We start from the raw sequence: 22,890 nt of genomic DNA, 5'->3' as shown, positions 1-22,890 counted from the left end.
TTTCTGCTTTATCCCTGTCTTTCCCTTCATAACACAGACTATAGTTCTACATTTTAACAGTTTTTCAGTTACTTACTTTTAGCCACAAGTGTAAAGAGTACCAAACCCAAACAGAAGTAAATTTTGTTATGGCTGCTAGCAAAGCATGCTATTTAGTTTTGGTCTTAGAGTCCTGTAGTCAGGTGGAGCCTAACAGATTCAGGTCCCTATGAGTAAACTTGTACCTAAACAGTTCTTTAATTCAGCTCCTTGTGAAGATGGGAAAGGATTTAAAATTGCAAAGTCCACATCTGAAAATAAGTAACTGCCTTTCCCATGCAGTCATCTCAGTAATAAATATATAATTTACTTATATATTATTATAATTCTAGTCATATAATTTATATAATTCAAGGGGGTGGTAGTTTTGTTGTTGTTGTTGTTGTTTTGTTTTGTTTTGTTCTAAGAAGGCTCCATGCCTGGCGCAGAGCCTGGTGTGGGGCTTGAACTTATGACTCTGAGATCAAGACTTGAACTGATATCAGGAGTCAAACGTTAACCAACTGAGCCACCCAGGTGCCCCAAGTAATCATTAATTTTTATAAAATAAATATGAAATTATTCTAGATATCTCAACCATGCAGAAGTATACAAATCATATGATGGAAGTACCCCCTTTCGCTCAGCGCCACTGTAGTGTGATCTTCCATACCGGCGTTCCTTCCATCATTATCCATGGTGTGCTATGGTGATGGGTGCAGTATTCTTTTCTTAATTTAATTTTATAATTTTTTATTTTTATTTCTGATGATTGGGGTAGTCTTAATTTGTTTGGAACTGGAAACTGGAACTGATGTTTCAGGGTTGGCCCGTGGAACCCACACAGTGTGCCCTCCTGCTTCTACAGGTTGGCATGCTCCTCTCCAAGACCATGACGCCTGAGCTTATGGATTGTATTGACCCCACTTCTGCATTCACTCATCCTTCCATTCGTCATTCCCAACAGCATCTGTTGAAACCATGCTCTGGGCTGCAAAGCCGATTACTCAGCAGCAGGAGGAAGGCATGGTAGGTATTAGAGCTGCCTAATGTTTGACTCTCTTCTGAACACATATCAGTTTGTATTTCATCACGCACTTGAACCCAAGCATAACTGAGTGACCGTTTGGCCAAGAAAGTGTGAAAAGACTTGATGTGGCTCTTCTGGACAAAAAATGTTAAGACTTACCACATCTTTTTACTCTGACTCCACAACTGTGAAAGCTGGGATAGACTTGCGCCCCTGAATCTCTTGGTAACAACGGTGAGCAGAGCCCTCTTGGTGATCTCTGATGGCCAACTAGTATGAGTGAGAACTTTGGTATTTAAAAGTCTATCCCAATGGGTGGAACTTTTCTTGAGGCACTCACAAAGTAGTAGGGAGACAACATGAAGCCCCAGACCAGAAATGTACTGTGCATAACCAAGTAAGTGCTCAAGGTTTGAAGAAAATAAGACATGATGATCTGTGCCTCCATCTTTCTCATATTCCTGTTTCATTCTGGTTTCCATACTTGAACATTGCCGGTCTTCCAGTGTTAACAGAAATTCCCACCAGCCTTAGACAGGCCACTTCTAACTGGATTTGTCTATAAGACTGGGATAATATGACTTCAGATTTTTTAAAAATTTTGTGTATGTGAGCATACAGGAAAACATACTTTATATAAAATGGATATTCTTGTTTTTAGTTTTTATAAGGCATACTAGTAAAAGGTATTAAGGAAACATATCTTAAGACCATCCTTTTTCTTTTTTGCTTTTTTTTTTTGTTTTCATCTCTTTATTTTCTTGCATAAGTGTATCTAACAGAAACTACAGATTTTTTCCCACCTTCCATCCCCTATGGAGCTGTGGAGAGTGACCTTTATCTGCATTATTACGTGGGTGACAAGGGCAAGTTTGACCATGTGTTCCTGCATCAGTTCCCATCTGATGAGATATTGAGATGTGCCAACAACAACAATTACACAAATGATGTCATGATCAGGCTTATGTACATGAAAGTGTGACGGAGATGCTGAGGACAATAATTGATGGCAGTGTGATAACCAGAGATGGTGTTCTGTGGCCTCCTCTTGATAGGCTGCACTGGTAGGAGCCTGAAATTGTTATTGGACATGAACACACTTCTTTAACAACATCAAAAATTAGCTCTCTTACTGATGTCAGTCAATCCAAGGGTCCAGAAGTCTTACATGTATTTTATCTTGCCCAGGACCTGAAGTGTTTTGTCTTCAGTCTTACTGGATTACACTTCTGGATTAAGACACTGTAGATTGAATATTGGGGTGGACATGTTGGGGGGGGGTGGGAGTAACTGTTTTTCATAACCATTATCAGGGAATTTTTGTGTATTATCAGGGAAATGTTTTTTGTGTAAACTATAAATGGTTGTCATTAATAAATATTTAATAAACTACAAAAAAAAGAAAGAAAGAAAGAAAGAAAGAAAGAAAGAAAGAAAGAAAGAAAGAAAGGGAAAGAAAGAAAGAAACCCAACTTACTTCCTCTACCAGCTCTCATAATAATGCCCTGCCCTCTTGGATGGACTCTGAACTTTCCACAGTTATTTTTCATAAGTTCTAAACTTTAACTAGAAGGCTCAGGATAAAAGGCAAGACAGTGCCACACCAGCAGCCACACTGACAGGATTTCTCATTGAACCAGGGGGTGACCATGACGTGCTGTGAGGGATGGACATCCTGCAATGGATTCAGCTTATTGGTTCTACTTATATTGGGAATAGTTCTCAATGCAATTCCTCTCATTTTCAACTTTGTGTATGAAGGCAAAGTTGTTCACAACCCCATCTCTTGCTTTGAGTGGTGGTTCCCAGGGATTATAGGAGCAGGTGTGATGATGAGTAACATTTATTTGGCTTGATTTGGGGAAAGGGATGCCTATTTTACCAAACTCCCAAACACCATCTTTCAGCTTGATGGTGGGCTATGCCTTGGCTGAGGATATCGTCAGGAGCAGTGGAATGGTATTAATGGTATTAATTCACTGGCATCAGTGAAGAATGAAAATTTAAGTAAATTTAAATAAATGGTGGTATGGACTAGGGAGCTTGGGCAACAAAATTAACAATTTGATAAAAGTTTGTTGGATTGTTATCTATCATATTTCTTCACATGTGTTATGCCATTCTTCTAAGCTTTATAGTTAGTGTTCAAGATGTTTTGAATCCTTTCCCTCAGCTTTCCTTTGCCAATACTAGTCTCAAAGTATTCACAGGAATACGGGAGTGGGAAGTGCTACCCAAGGGAGTCTGATTAATGTCAGAGAAATGAACTTTTGTTTGGATGTGTGTGTGTGTGTGTGTTTCAGGGATGATGAGTCACTGCTGCTGGTCTTATCCCCGACTTCTGTGAAAGTGCTCTTGGGTCATTATGTGTTAAGCTTTAGATAAAAATTTATCCTTTGGCTGGCACGCTGGAGTGGAGACCACTCTGGCACCAAAAGGCCATTTTAGGAAGCATTCCCCCAAAGTCGATGGTTTCTTTCCCTTTAATGTTGTGAGTAATCTATTCACCTTGCTTTAGGTAGAAGGGCTATTTCTTCAAACAACCCTGAGAGTTTTCTTCCAGGCTAAGAGGAAGTGAGCAACAGTACTCAACCATGATGCAACTGCCAACATTGTGTCTGCTTTCTGCCTTTCAGAAGCTTCCTCTACTTAAGTAGCATGAGCTTCTTTGCATCTTGCTTAGACCAGAAGCCAGGAGCAGCTGGCTAAGTCTAACCAATAATGGCAATTTCCATGAAGCCGCTAAAAGTTCATCAGTGAAAACAATCCATGTAAAATAACTCATGTCACTTTAAGTATAAATTGGTTCTAGTATGAACCCCATCTCAGTTAAAAACAATTTCTTGCTAGCAATAACAGAGCATAAGGTGGTGATGGTACATACCTACATTCTATGTGTGTTTTTGTCAGTGGGAGGAGGGAAGGAAGATGAAGAGGTGAAGACACAGAGAAGGGCCCACAGAGAGTTCTGTTGAGTGCCAGCTACGGTTCACACTTTACACTATCTCATTTCATCTAATAATCTGGCTAAGCAGATATTATTATTTGTATTTTAACAGATCAGCAAGCAGAAGGTTAGGAATGTTAACAAGGCACATAGTAGGTGTGAAACGCAATTCCAGATTTATCTGATTCAAAGGCTGTTTTCCACCAGTATTACCACCATAATCCTCAACGTCTGTCTCCTGTTGACAAAGGGGAAAGACAAAATCCATAACCTACTCCATAAATATAAGTGACCAGGAAACTGAAGCATAGGAAGGTGATATAAATCTGTGAAACAGTTCCAGAAAATCTGGACTTCCTTGTTCTATGACTACATTTACTTTATGATCCTCAATAAAGATTAATGAAGACCTAGAATCACATGAGGGATCTATTACGCAGTATTGTAGAATATCATTGAAGCAGTAAACAACTCCTTGAAAGTTCCAATAGTCATTTTATAGACTGAGCCTCAAACTCTAGACTAGGCTCACAAGCAAACTGGTAGGTGATAGAAGGGCTTAGAGTACAGGTACATTTTCATGATCCTTGACTATAAATAGAATGTAGAAGAGTATCTTTTTCAAAGGGAGTCATCCAAAATACTGAACTCTTGATATACTTGTGAACACACAGAAAAGTTAATAAGGAAGCATTCACTGCTTGTGATAACACTCTTGTCAGAGTTCTTGAAGTTTTCTAAAATTGCTATGGCATTTTAAATTTTCTTCATAAACAGGCGATTTTGCAGGAGGTAGCTGATAATAACTATGGAATTCATTATGGATTACTTCATAAAATGCACATTCATTTTATGGTTTTATGATTTAGTGAAAGGAGAGGAGAACTTTTTCATCTTTTGAAATCATGACTAAGAGATGCTATGTAATTATCTTCAATCATCATCTGTTAAGTGGAAAAATCGATACATGTTTTTTTTTTCCCCAGGCACTAAAAAGAAAGACTTGAAATGTTTCCTCCAAAAAATATAAAGGTCATTTTATTATTATATGAGATTGGTGGAAAGTCTGATCTTAATCATGCTTATTCATTGACGGTAACTTCTTACATAATGATAATTTATCAATTATTAAAGTCTTAACATAAACAAATTGTTGAATGTTAACCAAAATTAGAAGATATTTTGTATAGCAAGAATTTTCAAAATGTAGTTTTTATATTCATGATGAGCTATGGCTTTGTGTTTTACTGTCATGTTCTAGTACTTAGGAAAATCCCGAAAGTTTGCCTTCTATCAGTTTTAATGATCTAAAAGCTTTCTTGAACTTCATTTGTAAAATCATATACTACCTTACTTTAAAACTGGATAAAAGTATGGGTATGTATAAGAAAAAATGAAAAATACTTTTTTATAAAAATAAAAGTCTATCAAGATTTTTAATTTCACAAAAACTCATGCATTTAAATGTACTTAGGAATTGAAGAGAAAGAGTAGTTCATTACTCATTTTCACAGGATATTATCTGGAAAACTTATTATAATTTAGTTACATATGTACACACATACATTCATATTGTACTGTTCAGGGGTGCTGTTCAGTTGGTGGAAGGTACAACTCTTTATCTCCAGGTTGTGGTTTCGAGTCCTGCATTGGTTATAGAGATGACTTTAAAAAAAAAAATCACATTTTATTGTCCATCTTATAAAGAAACTTTGAATGGGCAAAATGGTTGAAATACAGTGAATTATCAAGTTACACATAAGAATGGAACAAAGATGTGTTAAGATGTCATGAAGTCAACTGGGTGAGGATTCGTATACCACAAGCCATTGTTACTTTATAAAACACATTTGCAAAGGAAAAGAACTATGAAAGTAAATGTTCAGCATCTCTGAAATAAATTAATCCTTCAGAAAGTTAGAGTTTAATTTATATTGATAAGGAAAATGGAATGATTTATCCATTAAAGTCATAATTTAATGTTGTTTCAACTTTAATGGACTCATTACATTTCTAAATCAGGGGTTGGGAAACTTTTTCTATAAAGAGCCAGATAGTCAGTATTTGAAGCTTCGCGATCCAGTCTCTCTCACAACTATTCAGTTGTGCCATTGATGTGTGAAAGCAGCCACGTACAATATGTAAGTGAATGGGCATGGCTGTATTCTAATAAAACTTTATTTATTAAAAAAAGATGGTGGCCCACAGTTTGCCAGTTTCTGTTCTAAATTATTTGTTCTTAAGTCCAGAAGACAGGATAGCTTGTGAGTACAACAAAAGAAGTTTAGTCCATGAATGCTGACACCTATTTGAGAGCTAAAATAATTTATTTTCCTTTTCTTCTGGGCTCTCAGCTATGCCTCAGAGTGGCTGGGCTGTCATACATACATGTGCCCCCTGAATTATAACAGTGTTGGTGTTCAGGGCAATATATAAGCAAAGCTTGAGAACAATACCGTGTTCTCCACAAGTGACATGGAGTCAGCCCATGGTTAGAGCGGGGTGAAGTCTGTCAGGGAGGCTGCCTTGTAAGGTGTAAATCTTAGACCTGTTCTAAAAGAACAAAGGTGTATGTGGGCTTGCAAAGAAGTATCAGGGAAAGAGCAGTAAGAGGAAGACAATGAGATGAGACAGGTGGTGCTGTGGAGGGGGAAGGGTAAGAATAAATAGACTGTATGGAGGAGGAGAGATCTGTCAGAATTGCCCAGTGTAGAATCGTGGTTGAGCATCTGGGCTCTGGCCCCCAAGTGCCTAGCTTTGGATCCCCAACTCATCCACTTTCATAGGCCAGTCACTCAAACTTGTTGTGTTTCAGTTTTCTCATTGGTGAACTGGGAGTAATACTAGCACCCAACTCATGGGATTGTTCTGAGGCTGGAATGAACTGAACCATGTTCAACACCCACAACAGTAGCGAGCCTGTTGTTAGAACTCAATAAAACATTAGAAAACAAGAGTGGGAGGAAAAAGAGAGAGCTGCTTTAGGGCAGTTGTGCTGAGAAAGCAGGAAAAGCTCATAGCTAAAATTTCTACAGTGGAAGGAAATGATTTACATTTCACTCTTCAATGATACAAACTTTTTTCCAGTAAGAATTTCTAGTCATAACTGCTGAGTAGATATTACTCAAAATTGAAACTTAATCCTGAGAATGTGGCATCATTTCTCAGTTTTCCTCAGTGATGTACATCTCCCTTGACATAGAAGGCACTATATGCAGTTTTCCCAAACAGCCGTGTAAAGTGAGGTCATGACCTATCATGGATACATAAGCAGAAAGGAGAATGTGGAACCAAAAATAATTCTGTGGGGGCGCCTGGGTAGCTCAGTGGGTTAAGCCTCTGCCTTCGGCTCAGGTCATGTTCTCAGGGTCCTGGGATCCAGCCCCACATTGGGCTCTCTACTCAGCAGGGAGCCTGCTTCCCTTCCTCTCTCTCTCTGCCTGCCTCTCTGTCTACTTGAGATCAAAAAATAATGCTCCGGTCATAAATTTGGTGACTGGCAAGATGGTGGTGACCCTAGGGATAGGAGGAAGTTCAGAAGTGAGAGAGGGTGGTGACAGAATTCTTAGTTCCCAACTGTCAGGCAGTTTCCTTTCTGGATGCTTGCCAGATTAATTTATACAATTTTTGGGAAATTGAATAAGTGGTCATAGATTATAGTAACTTTAAAAAAAAAGAGGAAGAAAGAAAAAAAGAAAAAAGGGAAAATTTGGATGATGTAAACAATTCTTTCAGAAACATTCCTTCCAAAATAATGAATAACTAACTCACTCTAATCCATTTAAAATCCAAGTCTCTCTAAAGATGAAAGTAAAGTAAGAATGTAGATGGAAGAGTTTGAAGCTGTTGTCCTGAAATGCCCCAGCCCTCCCCTTTGATCTTTGTGTTTGAAAATGGGGATCCCAAAGTGCACAAGATCAAGGGATATTGCCAAATTTCCCCTTTTGTTCTCGTGAGCCTTGATTTCCCACAACTGCTGGGAGGTGGAGATGACTGCTTTTCTCATCTGATGAGAAGAAATCATATTCATCTTTCCTGTTGATGTGATTTCCAGGTCATTCCAGCAACAACAATGTCCTTGGCAGCAAGAAAAAGAGCGTGCTGCAACAACAGAACTGGGGTGAGTATGGACCATCAGCCTTGAGCCAAAGCGCAGGAACATTCAGTTACTGACACAGCAGCAAAGCTTCCCGAGTCATCACTATCTGCCCAACAGTGGCAGGACCACAGTCATAGAAACATGCAATTTACAGTAATTATATGATAATATGGAAAGTGCGAAGTTTATCTTTTTTCTTTTTTTCCCCATAAGAATTAAGCTTTCGAGTCAGTCTTCAGACCTTTCCTCAATCTTCACTTTCATTAACCTAAAGGCTTTCAAAGAAAGGAGATTTGGAAGTTATACCCGGAGCTGTAATCAATTTCATAATTCTCAAATACTTGTCATTTTTGTGGTGTGTGTAAAAGACTTTGGGAAAGTGTATCCTCAATTCTATGAAAGATTGGTTTGCTACGATCAAAATAATTGTCCTTATCCAGTTAAAGGAGACAATGGTTATTTATTTTCAAACATTTACTGTGCACTCATTAAGTATAAAATTATAACTAAGTTAAAAGTAAAGGAAGTGAATATTTATTAGCCTACTGTTATTATGGTCAGAACCCTTCCAACTCTACAACCTTGCTTAGTCCTCTCAAAACCACTAAGTGGGAAATATAATGGTATCTGTTTCATTGACTGAGAAATTGATCCTCAGAGAAAGCAAATAATTTGCCAGGGTAGCACAGCTAATAAGTAGGTGAATTTTTGTCCAAATACACCAGGATCCAAAATTCACAATATTTACACTATTTATGCCCCAGTTGTTGTTATAAGCAACACTGAGGTCTCTCATTATTCTCTAAGGAGTGGTGGGCTGGATCAATAAACAAGCTGTCATAGTAAATATTCCTGGCTGATCTTGAGGTTTTATAGTGCTCAGCCTTATGAGAACATAAGAGTCACGCAGAACAATCTTAAAAATATTAATGCCTGGTGGCCCCCAGAGATTCAGTATTTTTCAAAAGCACTCTAGGTGATTCTAATATGATCCCAGGGGTGAGAGCTAGGGTTTAAAAGTGTGCATATTATATCTGTATTAATATTTATATTTTTAAAAAGTACCCTTTTCTGACATTTGATATTTATCTAGGATTATAATTACTTTGCTAATTGTTGATAGTACATCTTTGTTCCTTATAAACCATAGAAATTTAATAAATACTGGTTTTCAGTTTCTCCTCTCTGGCACTTTTCTTTTTAACTTATAATTTGCAGTTGACTTTTTATTACCTCTATATTGTACTTACATTCTTGAGAAAGATATCTTGAGCTATTTCTAAATCCCTGAACTCTAAAATATCAGAACACTTCTATAGATTTTTGTCTCAAATCATATTTCCCTTAAGAATCTTTCCCCCCTACATACCTTTAATGACAAGTCATCTTTTCAATGATCACTTAAGTTTTTTCTGTCCTTGGAGGACAGTAAGTTGAGAAGAAGCAAGACACCTTTTCATGCAGGTGTTCGGCTTAACTCTGCAGGTTTTGCTCCCCCATACCAACCTTGAAAGTCATTGGAATTTTCATGCTTCTGCAACATTACAGATTATTATGTGCCAAGAAGGTATAGGAACTCTGGAGTGCCAAGGGGTAGAGGGTGCTATGTAATACTGCTCCTGTTATGTTAATAATAGTGGTGCTGGTTATTTTAATTAAAATTTCCAGCTTATATTGAGTAGATGCAATAAAGTGTTCCTAGACACTTTTCTCACTTTGTGGCAGCCCTGGAAAGACTGGTGTTTAAGTCATATCACTTATCTTCCAAGTTGAGAAAAGCCCAAAGCATCATGAAGGCGACAAAGGCTAGATCTTGGGGTGGGTGATGGGGTCACCAAGGCTTATCTCCTGTATTAACTGTTCCAACTACTTCCCCTACTTTAACTGTGTCTTGCTCCTTCCCTTTGTCTACTTCTTGGTTTTGTTTCCAAATGCTTTGGTTTTGCTGAGTCATTTACATAAACCCCCCACTCGGGGGAATTCAGATCCCCAGGGGCACATTCTAATCCAGGCCCCTTTGTAGTGATAAGAAGTTAGAAAGAATAAATGACCAAAATATAAATAGTGCACTTCTTGGTGAGCAAATTAAGTAACTTGCACAGGCCACAGTAGTGTGGAAGAATCTGGATTTGAATTAGACTCCAAGTCCATCATTCTCTCCTTTTAGCTCAAAGAATTCTGATGTAGTGATTAAAATCTGAGCACAACCATTTCCCAGTTGTGAGATTCTGACAAGTTTGCCAACTTCCCTGAATTATATTTTTCTCATCCTTAAAGTGGGAATAATAGTATCTATCTCTTGGGGTTATTGAAAGGGTTAAATGAGATAATATATGCAACAACATGCATGAGGTACATAAAGAAGCCCCTTATTCTGCCTACTCATTAAAGCCACGTCTCCTGAACCCTCTGGAAGTGGCAGTATTATCGGACCCAAGGAAAAGGACAAGTATTCCTTTATCTCTGCATATTTTAACTCATAATTATCATTGACTAACAACTTCACTGAAACAACACAGAGCTTTTTTTTCTGAAAAGCATACACATATACCGACTTTCATTTGGGCCATAACATTCCCTATTGGCAAATTGCATGCTTTTTTTCTGCTTTCTCTGACTCTCACTCATGAAATGAAAGGTGCTTAAAGGCTTACAGTTTTTCTCCCTGACACAATATGGTTCTCCACTGGAGCAGTTCTGCCCCCCAGAGGGACATTCAGCAGTGTCCGGGACACTTTTGGCTGTCAACACTTTGGAGGGACAGCTACTGGTATCTAGTGGGGTAGAGACCAGCGATGCTGCCAAACAACCCAGAATGTACAGGAAAGGCCTCAAAACAAAATGCCCAATGTTGGCAGTATTGAGGTTGAGAAGCTGTGTGCTTAACACGATGCTATTGACTGATCTCAGCAGAATGGAGACCACTGACCTCTCGTAGCATTAGGGCCAAATCCGGATGAAAGATTTGGGAGCCAGGAGACCAGATGCCAAAATGTGGTGGTTAAGATCTAGTCCAGGTTCTGTGAAGTAGGAAGTACACAGAATGGGGAGGAGGTACCCGATGTCAGTGGTCCCTTGAAGTGGACAAGGCTCAGGGGGTAAAAAGGTGCAGATTTTCCAAAAACAGTAGCGAGCCCAACAGTCTTTTAGCAAGTCTAATCAAATGGCAGAGACTTTGTCCTCTTTGCTCTTTGATAAATGAGACCTAATCAAATGGAGATCTTAAGACCTAGGACCACAGGGGGGCCAGAGTCCAGCGGCGGTTGGTCAGAAGTCTGCGCGTGCTGCTGCGTCTCAAAACAGACCAGGGACGTGTGAGAACATACACCAATGCTTCTCCTTTGTCTTCCAGATGTTTCTGTCATCACTTCTGAATGTAATCACGGTCACTGGTGCTGTGTATTGCATGTTGGTATCTATCCTGGCTCTCTCGGAAGGTCCTCTCATTTGTAACTCTCAAGAGAACAGCACTTTCAATTGTGAATTTTCATTCAAAAATTTGACGTGAGTATTTTGATTCTCACGGATTGTCGCACATGCTGCAGCTAGCTCCATGAGAATAGTGTGGTGCTGACACGTTGTTCTTTGATGGGATGACTGGAACACAGGTTCTTAGGGATTTAGCACATGAATCCCAATTGGCACAATCTCATAGAAATGGAAGAACCACTCAGAATGGTTTGTGGGGTGGTGGTGGGCAGGAATCTTGTCTAGAAGTAGTTGACTCAGATGGTTTATCCTTGTCTTTTAAAAATCTGTGGCTGCAAGTGTGTATGTGTCTAAAGAATTTCTAGAAATATATGCCAGAAACTTTACCTTTTTTTTTTTTTTTTTGAGAATGGTTATAGAGGATGCCCTGGAGGAGTGAAGGGAGCACTGCATTTCTACACTTCCGAACTCAGTCTCTTTCTTTTTTTTTTTTTTTAATAAATTTTATTTTTTTTTAAACATATAATATATTTTTATCCCCAGGGGTACATGTCTGTGAATTGCCAGGTTTACACCTGTTTCTAAGCCCTAAGCATATGTTACTTTTATAATTAAAAACATGAATAAAAACACAATACATAAAATCTAGAGCCTTACTTATGAGCCCTAAAAGAAACAAAAGCAGTCGTGGATTCATGCAGACATACTATAAATATACGGCAGGCATGGGAATGAATCAAGTTTAACTCATATAGTGACAATATAGAGGAGTTACTTATAAGTGGTTCATTTCAGACTTGAAAGATGGTTCTATGCCTGAATCTAGGCACAGTCTGTAAAACTGGAAGAAAAGAACAATCTAATTCTCGGTTACCTATATGTTGCTCAGTTTTTGAAAATAACCAGAATTCACTTTTGTAATTACATGAAAAAAAAAATTTCCCCCTCCTTTTCTCCTGCTACCCTAAAAAAGAAAAATCCCTCAAAATTTGCATACTGCAGTTGTTGTGAATCAAAATCAAAATCAAAAATCCCCTTTCCTAGATCTGAAGTTCAAAATAGGAGATTTCAAGCACAGATGCTCTACACATTCAGCCCTTAGGAGAGAATAACTCACCAGGCACCCGGCTAAGCTCTGGAGATGAGAGCCACTCCAGCTGGGGACACAGAGCTCCAAGACTGATCCTAGGCTTGCTGCAAAATGCAGAAAGCATACTCCCTTTCCAACGTGCTGAAAATACTGTTGTCTTCCCAGGATAAATGTCAGTTGTTGGTATCCAGAAATGCAAACTCTTTAAGAACACTTAGCCTTACTTGGTAGTAAACTGAGGGAAAAACCATCTTAGGGTAGATCACGTTTGGGCTAGAAGTCTCTCATTTTCCAAACCTTGTTACAATGGGCACAAATCCCTTTAATCAGACTTTTTTTTTTTTTTTTTTTAAACATGCCTTTTGTCAGTAAAAGTTGCACAGCCCGTTTGAGAGCAGATGCAACACTGCCGTTTTGTAGGAAGAATTGAGCTCCCTGTGTGGGCAGGGAGCGCCTTACTTTACATGTCTTTAGCAAGCAGAGGAACGCCTGTATAATTAGGTTGAATCATGGGAGATTAAGAATATTCAGTTATTTCCGACACAGAAAATTTCATACGTTTCAACCCAAGAGTAGGTACTCTAGAAATGCTGGTTGAGGGAGGGGACAGATACTCAGTAAGAGTTTTGTAGAGATCAGAGTACATGGACACATGATCAGAAACTTGGGTCTTAGCTATAGTTTCTGGGCACAGTATTTCAAAGGACTTGCTGTTTTAGTATACTTGCCCTTTTCTGGGCACGATGATGCAGTCTTTTCATGGTAAGTGATATTCCTGAAAACCTCCTGTCGTTTCTTTCATTTCAGTGACATTGACCCAGACTCCTTCAATCTGCAGTGGTTCTTCAGTGAGTCTTGTGTCGCTCCTCCTGATTTTGATAATCTCACCATCAATGGCGTCACAGCCAGTGACTGGAGAAATTATACCTTGAACTTCGACTCTGAAGAAAACAAACACAGGGTGATCCATTTCTCGGTGTTTTTAGGCCTACTACTCGTGGGGATTCTGGAGCTCCTGTTTGGGCTCAGTCAGATGGCCATCGGTTTCCTTGGCTGTCTGTGTGGGGTCACTAAGCGGAGAAGTAGAATTGTTTAGTTTCATGGTAGTAAAATGGAAATATTAGCAATTTTGAATCATTTGAGAATTGCATTTAAAGGACACTCCTTGGGGTATCTGGGTGGCTCAGTCGGTTAAGAGGCTGCCTTTGGCTCAGGTCATGATCCCAGGGTCCTGGTATCAAGTCCTGCATCAGGGTCCCTGCTCAGCAGGCAGTCTGCCCCTCCCTCCAACTTGTGTTCTCTCAAATAAATAAATAAAATCTTAAAAAAAATAAAAAGACATTCTTTTAGAAGTTCAAAAATGGAACACTGTCTAGAAAGCTGTATCAGTTGCTTTAGGCCAAAAGTCATCTTTGAGGTGTTAAAAAAAAAAAATCAGCCTTTCATATACAAAGCAAAAACAATCATCAGTGGTTGACTTTGGGGAAAGGTGGAAAGAAGTTTTCAATTTGTTTTGTACCTTTTGATACTTCTGTACTATTCGAATTTTTAAATTCTATATTCTCAAGTGTGGAAGGAGAAGGGAGGGAAGGGGAAAGGAGAACGAAGATGGGGAGGGAGGGAGGAACAGGAAGGAACAGAAGTTATCCTGGAAGTGAAAATACGGAACTTTATTTCTTTACACTAAAAAATACAATACAATACAATACAATACAATACAATACAATACAATAAACAGATAGCCTGAATGGTTTTAGACCTAATTTCCAGCTTATAGACAATCTGGAGAAGAGGACATAGTCAGACAAATCCAAAAGGTGGGGCAGTAAACAGACAATAGCCCCGTTTTCAACAAGAAAATATATAGGAAAAATAAAAGGTGGGATGGGCTGAGGGAACTATTCCAGATTAAGAAAACAAAGAGACAGGATTCAATGAAATGTATTCTGTAGACTCATTTCATTGGGGGGTAACTGGGGAGACCTGTACAAGGATTGGTTTAGGGGAAAGCCTGGCTGGCTTAGTCAGAGGTATGTATGACTCTTAATCTCTGGGTCATGTGTTCAAATCCCATGTTGGACGTAGAGCCTACTTAGATAGATAGATAAATAAGGGATAGGAAGAAAGGAAGAAAGGCAGGCAGGAAGGAAGGGAGGGAGGGAGGGGGGAGATTGGTTTAGGTGATGTCAAAGAATTATTGCTAACATTTTTAGTACTGACAATGGTTTTATGGTTACACAGGAAAATGTTCTTATTTTTAAAGAAATGTATATTTCTGTTTTGGGGGAAATATCATGTTCTTAAAATACTTCAACCAAAAGCTATGGAAAAATGTTATATTTAGGTGATGGGTATATGGTAATCCATTATACTCTTCTATTTTCCTGTTTGCATTCTTCCACATTAAAAAAAATAAATGCCTACAAAAAAAAGTGCCAGTCTGGATTCAAAAGCTGCTTTCTATACATGTCAATTTTTAAAAGATAGAATTTTAAAAACATGTATTTACCATATTAAAATGTTATGACAGACAAAACTGAAAATCCAATTATCTGAATGTGATCATTCCTGCATTTTACTTCAATTATTTATGTTTACTGGGCTTAAGTTTCTAGAAATAATTTTTAATACCTATATTATAGCTGCCCCCCAAAATTAGTAACATCAGAAGCACACACAGGCATTTTTTTTTTTTTCTGAATCTATTTGCTGTATAGAGACCTTCTCCATATACTCCTATTTTATAGGCCTATTTATCCTTGAAGTCTAGCTTCAGGGTCTCTTACTTGAAAAAACTTACCCAGGGTGCAGGATTCCAACAAACTAAGCTAGCACTTAACCAGACCACTGTTATCATACCTGTCACAATGTAACATAAATGTTTGTGTGTCCACTACTACCAGAAAATTTGAGGGAGCAGGAACCATGTCCTTCTCATCCATTTATTCATCAGCTCTTTTTTTAAAAACATTTTTTAAAATTCGAGTTAATGTATAAGCGTATTATTAGTTTGAGGTAGAATTTAGTGATTCATCAATTGCATATCACATGCAGTGCTCATTACATCACATGTCCTCCTTAATGCTCATCACCCAGTTACCCCATCTCCCTGTCCCCTCCCTTCCAGCAACACTCCATTTGTTCCCTATAGTTAAGTCTCTTATCGTTTGTCTTCTGCTTTGTTTTTATTTTTCCTCCCATGTTCCTCTGTTTTGTTTCTTAAATTCCACATGAGTGAAATCATATGGTACTTGTCTTTCTCTGACTTATTTCACTTAGCATAATACCTTCTAGTTCCATTCATGTCATTGCAAATGGCGAGATTTCATCCTTCTTGATGGCTGAGTAATATTCCATTATATGTCTATACCACATCTTCTTTATCCATTGATCTGTTGATGAACATTTGAGCTCTTTCCATATTTTGGCTATTGTAAATAATATTGCTATAAACATTGGGGTGCATGTGCCCCTCTGAATCAGCATTTTTATATCCTTTGGGCAAATACCTAATAGTACAATTGCTGGGTCATAGGGTAGCTCTATTTTTAACTTTCTGAGGAATCTCCAAACTCTATTTTTCCAGAGTGGCTGTACCCACCAACAGCATAAGAGGATTCACCTTTCTCTTCATTCTTGCCAACATCTGCTGTATCCTGAGTTGCTAATTTTAGCCATTCTGACAGGTGTGAGGTGGTATCTCACCATGGTTTTGATTTGTATCTGCCTGATGATGAGTGATGTTGAGCATTTTTTCATGTGTCTGTTAGCCAATTGTATGTCTTCTTTGGAGAAATGTCTGTCCCTGTCTTCTAGTTTTTAACTGGAGTTTTTATTTTTTGGGTGTTAGGTCTGGTAAATTCTTTGTAGATTCTGGATACTAGACATTTATCCATCAGCATTTGCAAATATCTTCTCTCATTCTGTTGGTTGCCATTTAGTTTTGTTGATTGTTTCCTTTGCTGTTAAGCTTTTATCCTGATGCAGTTCCAATAGTCCATTTCCCCCTTTGTTTCCCTTGCCTCTGGTGATGTGTGAAGAAGTTACCATGGCTGAGGTCAAAGAGGTTGCTGCCTGTGTCCTCCTCTAGGATTTTGATGGATTCCTATCTCACATTTAGGTCTTTCATTCATTTTGAGTTTTTGTGTGTGGTGTAAGAAAGTGACCCAGTTTCATTATTCTGCATGCTGCTGTCCAATTTCCCAACATTTTTTGTTGAAGAGACGGTGTTTTATCCATTGGCTATTCTTTCCTGCTGTGTCGAAGATTAGCTGGCCATAGAGTTGTGGGTCTATTTCTCATTTCTTTATTCTGTTGCATTGACTTATGTGTGTTTTTGTGCCAATACCACACTGTCTTGATGATTACAGCTTTGTCATACAGCTTGAAGTCTGGAATTGTGATGCCACCAGCTTTGGTTTTCTTTTTCAACGTAATGGCTATTCGCGGTCTTTTCTGGTTCCATACAAATTTTAAAATTGTTTATTCTATCTCTGAAAAATGCTGGTATTATTTTGATAGGGATTACTTTGAACATGTAGATTGCTTTAGCATAAACATTTGAAAAATATTTGCTCTTCCAATCCAGGGGAATGAAATGTTTTTCCATTTCTTTGTGTCTTCCTCAATTTCTTTCATAAGTGTTCTATAGTTGTCAGAGTACAGAGTAGTATTCCATTGTATCTTTCTCTCTATCCATCTATCCATCCATCCATCCATCCCACATCTTCTTTTTTTTTTACATCAAAACATTGTTTATTATGTGAATTTTTTACAATACAAACAAAAAAAATACAGAAATGCAATATATGAATACAGCTAAATGCAGAATGGTGACTTTTTTTTTTTTCAAGAGGCCATGATTCCCATTTCTAGTAAAATAAATAGACGGCACATAGGTAGAAATAGGTTGGTCGTTAGCTTCACAATTTTGCCTAGAAATGATCTATAAATGCATTTCCCCCCCTGCTACTTACCATAAAGTGTAAAAAGGGAATTAAAGGAAAGTTTCCTTGTTGGTTTCTACCACATGAAAGATGCTATATTCTATTTTTAGCAGGGCCAATATATGGAAAATACCTAAATAAAATGTTATTAAAAAATGAAGCAGTAATGAGATTCTGGCTAAAGAGGGCACTAAATGAGAATAACATATATTTAAAGAATCCAAAACAAATAAACAAAAAAAGGTTGTTATAAAAAAGCTCTAGGTGCATTATAAGCATATAGGATTTTTTTTTTCCATGTGTATTTTTAAACAATGGAAGTGTCAAAAAATAGGGTCAACTGTGTTAGACTAAATTACATTATTGTATACGCTGTACTGAATGGAACCTTTGCATTATAATTATCATAGAGAAGCAGAGTTTGCATCATATTATGGCAATTTATCCTCAATGAATACCTTCCAGAGTCCTTTTATTTTGGAATATCCTGTAAACAATCAAACCACCAGAACATGATTGTACAACAGTAAAATGTTTTCTTGCATTAAATTGAAGACATCTGTTTAATAAAAAAACCAAAAACCAAAACAAAACAAAAAACAAAAAGAAAATGTAGGAAAGGTACTTAGAGCTTTTAGTTTCTAAGTACACAACACCCTAGACAATTCAAGGCATCTTAATCTCCATCAAGAACAAAAAAATAATAATTTTTGTCATGCTGTTAAATCTATCAGTAAGGATAAAACTGGTGCAAATTGGTCAAACGGATCCAACAAACACTGATGTCCAAGCTGGCATATTGGCAACTAATACGTAACTGGTGGTCAATAGAGGGTTTAAAAGATCTTCCCTTTCTTGTTGTTTTCCAAGTTTCTGGAAGAGTTCTGTTGTTCTAAAATACATTGTTGGGCTTCCCAGTTTGCTTTCTCGTCTTCAAACTGACGACGTTTTTCCTCTAATTCTTTGTGCTGTGCTTCCAAATTCTTTTTGAGCTCAGCTTATGAATCCTTCAGTTTTTTTTTTTTTTTAAGATTTTGTTTATTTATTTGACAGACAGAGATCACAAGTAGGCAGAGAGGCAGGCAGAGAGAGGAGGAAGCAGGCTCCCTGCTGAGCAGAGAGCCCGATATGGGGCTCGATCCCAGGACCCTGGGATCATGACCTGAGCCGAAGGCAGAGGCTTTAACCCACTGAGCCACCCAGGCGCCCCATGAATCCTTCAGTTTTTGAACTTTTTCTTTGACCTTCATCTCAAACACCTGCTCCACCTCCATCTCCATCTTCTTCATCTTAGCTACATGCTCCCTTCTTTCTTCCATTTGTGCAAGAGGGCTCTTGGTAAGCTTCCCTTTATTCTTGTTATTATCAACTCCATTATAAGTCACAGCTGCCAGTTTTCTGCTCCGGTAGTTCTCATAGTGGACATTATTAGTGACATCTTTCAAGTCCTGCATGTGTGTTCTTATCAACATATTTCTTAGAATTGTAAAATCACAATGTTTATTATTTTCAACTTCAGCAACACCCCAAGGATACTGCCTTCCTGACCCTTTTGCCATTAACTTCAATGATAGTATTACTACCTACCACAGAGAGAGGTAAACAGTCCTTTATCTTTTTAACAAGCTTATTTTCTTCTTTATCATCTGTCTCTGGAAATTCATATATTTTAATTTTATGTTCTTGGATTTCTTTCATTATCTGTTTTTTTAAACTGTTGGCACTCCTCTGGAGTAAGTGTGTCTGCTTTGGCAATAAGTGGAATGATATTCACTTTTTCATGCAAATGCTTCATAAACTCAATAACCAATGGTTTAAGTCCATGTCCTGAAGGAGCAATGAAATATAAACAACACTGCACCCTGTTATCAGGCAGCTGACGTCTGTTCACTTGAGATTCTGCATTTAGGTAGTCCTCAAATTTATTATCAATGTAGTCAATAACAGGTTACCAGCAATTACTATTATCCACGGCATCTCCAAATCCTGGGGTATCAACTATTGTGAGCAGCAACTGAACACCACCTTCTTTGATTAAAACTTTGGGTTGTTCCACCTGTACTGTCTTTTTTATTCTATGGGATGGACCTGGATACTCTGGAGAATACAAATCTGTGAGGAATAATGAGTTGATTCATGTTGACTTCCCGAGTCCGGATTCACCAACAACTATGAGTGAATTCAAACCCTCTCTTCACTGATTTTCTGTACACTTGATTTGGGAGATTTGCAAATCCCACATAGCCTTCAAGGTTCTTCTGTTGAGCTACCATGGTGCTGCTGTTGACGCTCCTCTCCTCAGCAGCAGCGGATCTCGCACTCCATCCCACATCTTCTTTATCCATTCATCAGTGACAGACATCTGGGCTCTTTCCATATTTTGGCTATTGTGGACTTTGCTGCTATGAACATTGGGATGCAGCTGCCCCTTCAAATCACTATTTTGTATCCTTTGGATAAATACCTAGTAGTGCAATTGCTGGGTTGTAGGGTCTATCTTTAACTTTTTGAGGAACCTCTTTCTTGCTTCCAGTCCTTAGCAAGGTGTCTCTTCTGCCTAGTCCCTAGGCTTCACTCATCTCCTCTCTGGCTAAGTCCTCTTCATCCTTCAGACTTCAACACAACCATCACGTTTTTCTGAGAGGCCTTCCCTAACCACCTAATGAAGATTTCCCTTAACTTTCTCCTTTAGCATTCTGCCATTGATAATACTCATCACAATGGCCACAGCACTTCTATTTGTGCTTTTTTCCTAAATTTTACTCTCCCCCCATAAGACCATAAGCTCCATGAGTCCAGAGATGTTTCTTTTATTCACTCCTGGTATACTCGGTGCCAAATACAGTGCCTGATACAAAGTAGGGCAATTATATTCTGTTAAATGAATTAACGAATCTTATCTTTTTTACTTAGCTTTTAGTGAGAGTCAATGCTTACTGAATGAATGCCAAACTGCTAATAGCCATAAAATTAAAACACAAGTGAAATGAACATGACTGCTCATGGACTTGACTGAACAATACAAGGGTCAGTGATGGTGCATCCAATCTTCTCATTGTCTTGGAAATGGGTGTGATGACCCTAGTTCTCCACAAGATCATGAAGAGACAGAAACTTAAGCCTCTCATGTCAGAGGGCAAAAGAGAGAATTGTTGGCAAAAGAGATTCAGCACAATTCAGCTGAAATGGCTGTTATTTCTTTGCTCTTTTAGTCTTGTGGAAATGATTGCCATAGATTAAATGCCTAAAGCCTAGGGGCCACCGGTGGTTCAGTATCTTTTGGGATGATGCCATCTCTGCTCTGGTACCTAAACTTACAAATGCATGTATGTATATAAACACACACACACACACACACACACACACACACAGTGTACATCTAGTAATTTACAAAGCTCACTGATCTTTTTTTCACTGCCACCCCCATGTTCAATCTTGTTTTGGAATCTTTACACTTTCATTTTTTTTTTTTTTTTTTTTGCTGTGTCCACCATCTGAAATGCTCCTCTCCCTATCCTTCAGCTTATATCTCAAGTTCTTCCTCCATAACAAAATCATTTTATAAATCCTCAAATTCTTTTTTTTTTTTAATACTTTATTTATTTATTTGAGAGAGAGTATGAGCGAGGAGAAGGTCAGAGAGAGAAGCAGACTCCCTGTGGAGCTGGGAGCCCGATGCGGGACTCGATCCCGGGACTCCAGGATCATGACCTGAGCTGAAAGCAGTCGCTTAACCAACAGAGCCACCCAGGCGCCCAAATCCTCAAATTCTTTAACAAGCCTTTCCCTCTCCCTTCCACCCTCCTCCATCAATATGTCAGTTCCTTAAGGTCAGGGCTTGTGGCCTACCTGCTATAACTGCTCACTCCAGAGGTCAGTGTGGTGCACACATGAATTTCTACTCATTGACACAACAACATATTGTAAGTAAACAGTGGTTACAGTAAATTAAGCCTTTTTGAACTTGGAGCCCAGACAAAGAGTTCAATTTCAATGTCAAACATAATTAAGAAGCTAGAAAACAGACATTCATAGAAGAAAGGAAGGAAAGCTCTCTTGCAAATATATTTTTCTAAAATTATCCCTCAAACTGTAAATAACCTGCTACTGTTTCAGTACGTATTCCTAGAAATAGAGAAAAAAAAAAAAAAAAACACCACCTGTAGGTAGAGTTCTGTACTTAAGTCGTAGGACACTAGCCTGTTAGGTTGACACTGTATTACTGACCCTCCCTGTAAACTCTTCTCCCACTGTTCCCTGCCCCAGGAACCTTTTTTTCATTCTCTTTTTGAAATCCTGTGTGTATGTGTGTACACGCACGCAAATGTACTTAAAGGCTCAGCTCAAATATCTGCAAGTGTTTCTTAATCATCTGGACCAGGAATGAATTTGTTCCTCTCAACTCCAAAACCACTTTCTTACAATGATGAACAACTTCCAGGCAAGGGAGGCTGGTATAACAGAGCTTGGCTTTCAAGTGACAGAGTCACTTCTATTTTTATATCTGTGACAAGGCAAAGGGACGTTTCTTTATTATCCCCTTTTGGGTGGTAAGTTGATTTCCTAGTTACCCTTTCACCAAAGGTGTAGCCTTTTGGGGTCCCAGCTTCATGCAGGAATCTCCTGTCAGAGCTAGTGTCCTGCCAAAAACGTGGGACTGTATTCTCCTGCCCTCACACAGCCGCTAAGGGAGAAAGTTCTAGGTCTCCAGAGTTTGGTAAAAATTAACAGGAGAAAACAGCTTTTGTATTTGCTTATCTCCGAGAATGCCTGTTTTATTTCATTTTTGGCCCTAGCAGAATCCTTTTCATGCCTGCCCAGCAAAAGAAATGCTAGTTTTATTCATCATTTTCATGTTTCAATTGGGAGGATCATTCAGAAATTACCTTGTAAGAAAATATATATATATATGTGTGTGTGTGTGTGTGTGTATATATATATATATATATATATATATATATATATGAAGCTAGAATTAATATAATCATATCATTAGGCTGTTATAAAAGGCAGAAGATTTTCATGGATAAAAAGAAAATATCCTCAAACTCATGTAAACTTTAGGAAGCAAAGACAGGAATCCTTCCTCCAAGTATTTTATTTTGGAAGGATAGGAGAGAAGCAAGAACAGAAACACTAAATCTACCTCTATCTAAGGAATTTCCCTCAACTGCCTTTCCTAACACTGACCACCTAGGTATTCAGATACTGAAGATATGTGGCAAATACTAACCTAACTGAAGATATGTGGCAAATACGAAACCTAACTAAAATTCTGTTTCTGAACACAAAATCGGGCCAGGGTTGGGGGTGCGGTGGATAATTCTGAGA

At 38.3% G+C, this 22,890-nt stretch overlaps 1 protein-coding gene and 2 pseudogenes across 1 annotated transcript; 2 read left to right on the top strand and 1 right to left on the bottom strand.

Moving 5' to 3' along the window:
* Positions 1-999: 999 nt before the first annotated feature.
* LOC116867920 lies at positions 1,000-2,296 on the top strand (annotated as a pseudogene).
* A 401-nt stretch (positions 2,297-2,697) lies between these two features.
* TM4SF20 (transmembrane 4 L six family member 20) lies at positions 2,698-13,740 on the top strand. Its single transcript, XM_032857390.1, has 4 exons — positions 2,698-2,880; positions 8,050-8,115; positions 11,447-11,598; positions 13,421-13,740. The coding sequence occupies exons 1-4, from the start codon at positions 2,698-2,700 to the stop codon at positions 13,707-13,709; spliced, it is 690 nt and encodes a 229-aa protein (XP_032713281.1). The 3' UTR covers positions 13,710-13,740.
* A 4,804-nt stretch (positions 13,741-18,544) lies between these two features.
* LOC116867714 lies at positions 18,545-19,883 on the bottom strand (annotated as a pseudogene).
* Positions 19,884-22,890: the final 3,007 nt, after the last annotated feature.

The sequence above is a fragment of the Lontra canadensis genome, unplaced genomic scaffold, assembly GCF_010015895.1.
Source record: "Lontra canadensis isolate GAN:19392208 unplaced genomic scaffold, GSC_riverotter_1.0 scaffold13, whole genome shotgun sequence".
NCBI classification, from domain to species: domain Eukaryota; kingdom Metazoa; phylum Chordata; class Mammalia; order Carnivora; family Mustelidae; genus Lontra; species Lontra canadensis.
Note: the sequence above shows the minus strand (reverse complement) of the source record. Positions and strands in the feature narration are given on the sequence as shown.

Excerpts from the sequence above, each read along its gene's own strand:
- TM4SF20 (XM_032857390.1), top strand. The coding sequence starts at position 2,698 with ATGACGTGCTGTGAGGGATGGACATCCTGCAATGGATTCAGCTTATTG. Across the intron at positions 2,881-8,049 it reads TTATAGGAGCAGGTGTGATG|GTCATTCCAGCAACAACAAT; the intron begins ATGAGTAACATT and ends TGTGATTTCCAG. Across the intron at positions 8,116-11,446 it reads GCTGCAACAACAGAACTGGG|ATGTTTCTGTCATCACTTCT; the intron begins GTGAGTATGGAC and ends TTTGTCTTCCAG.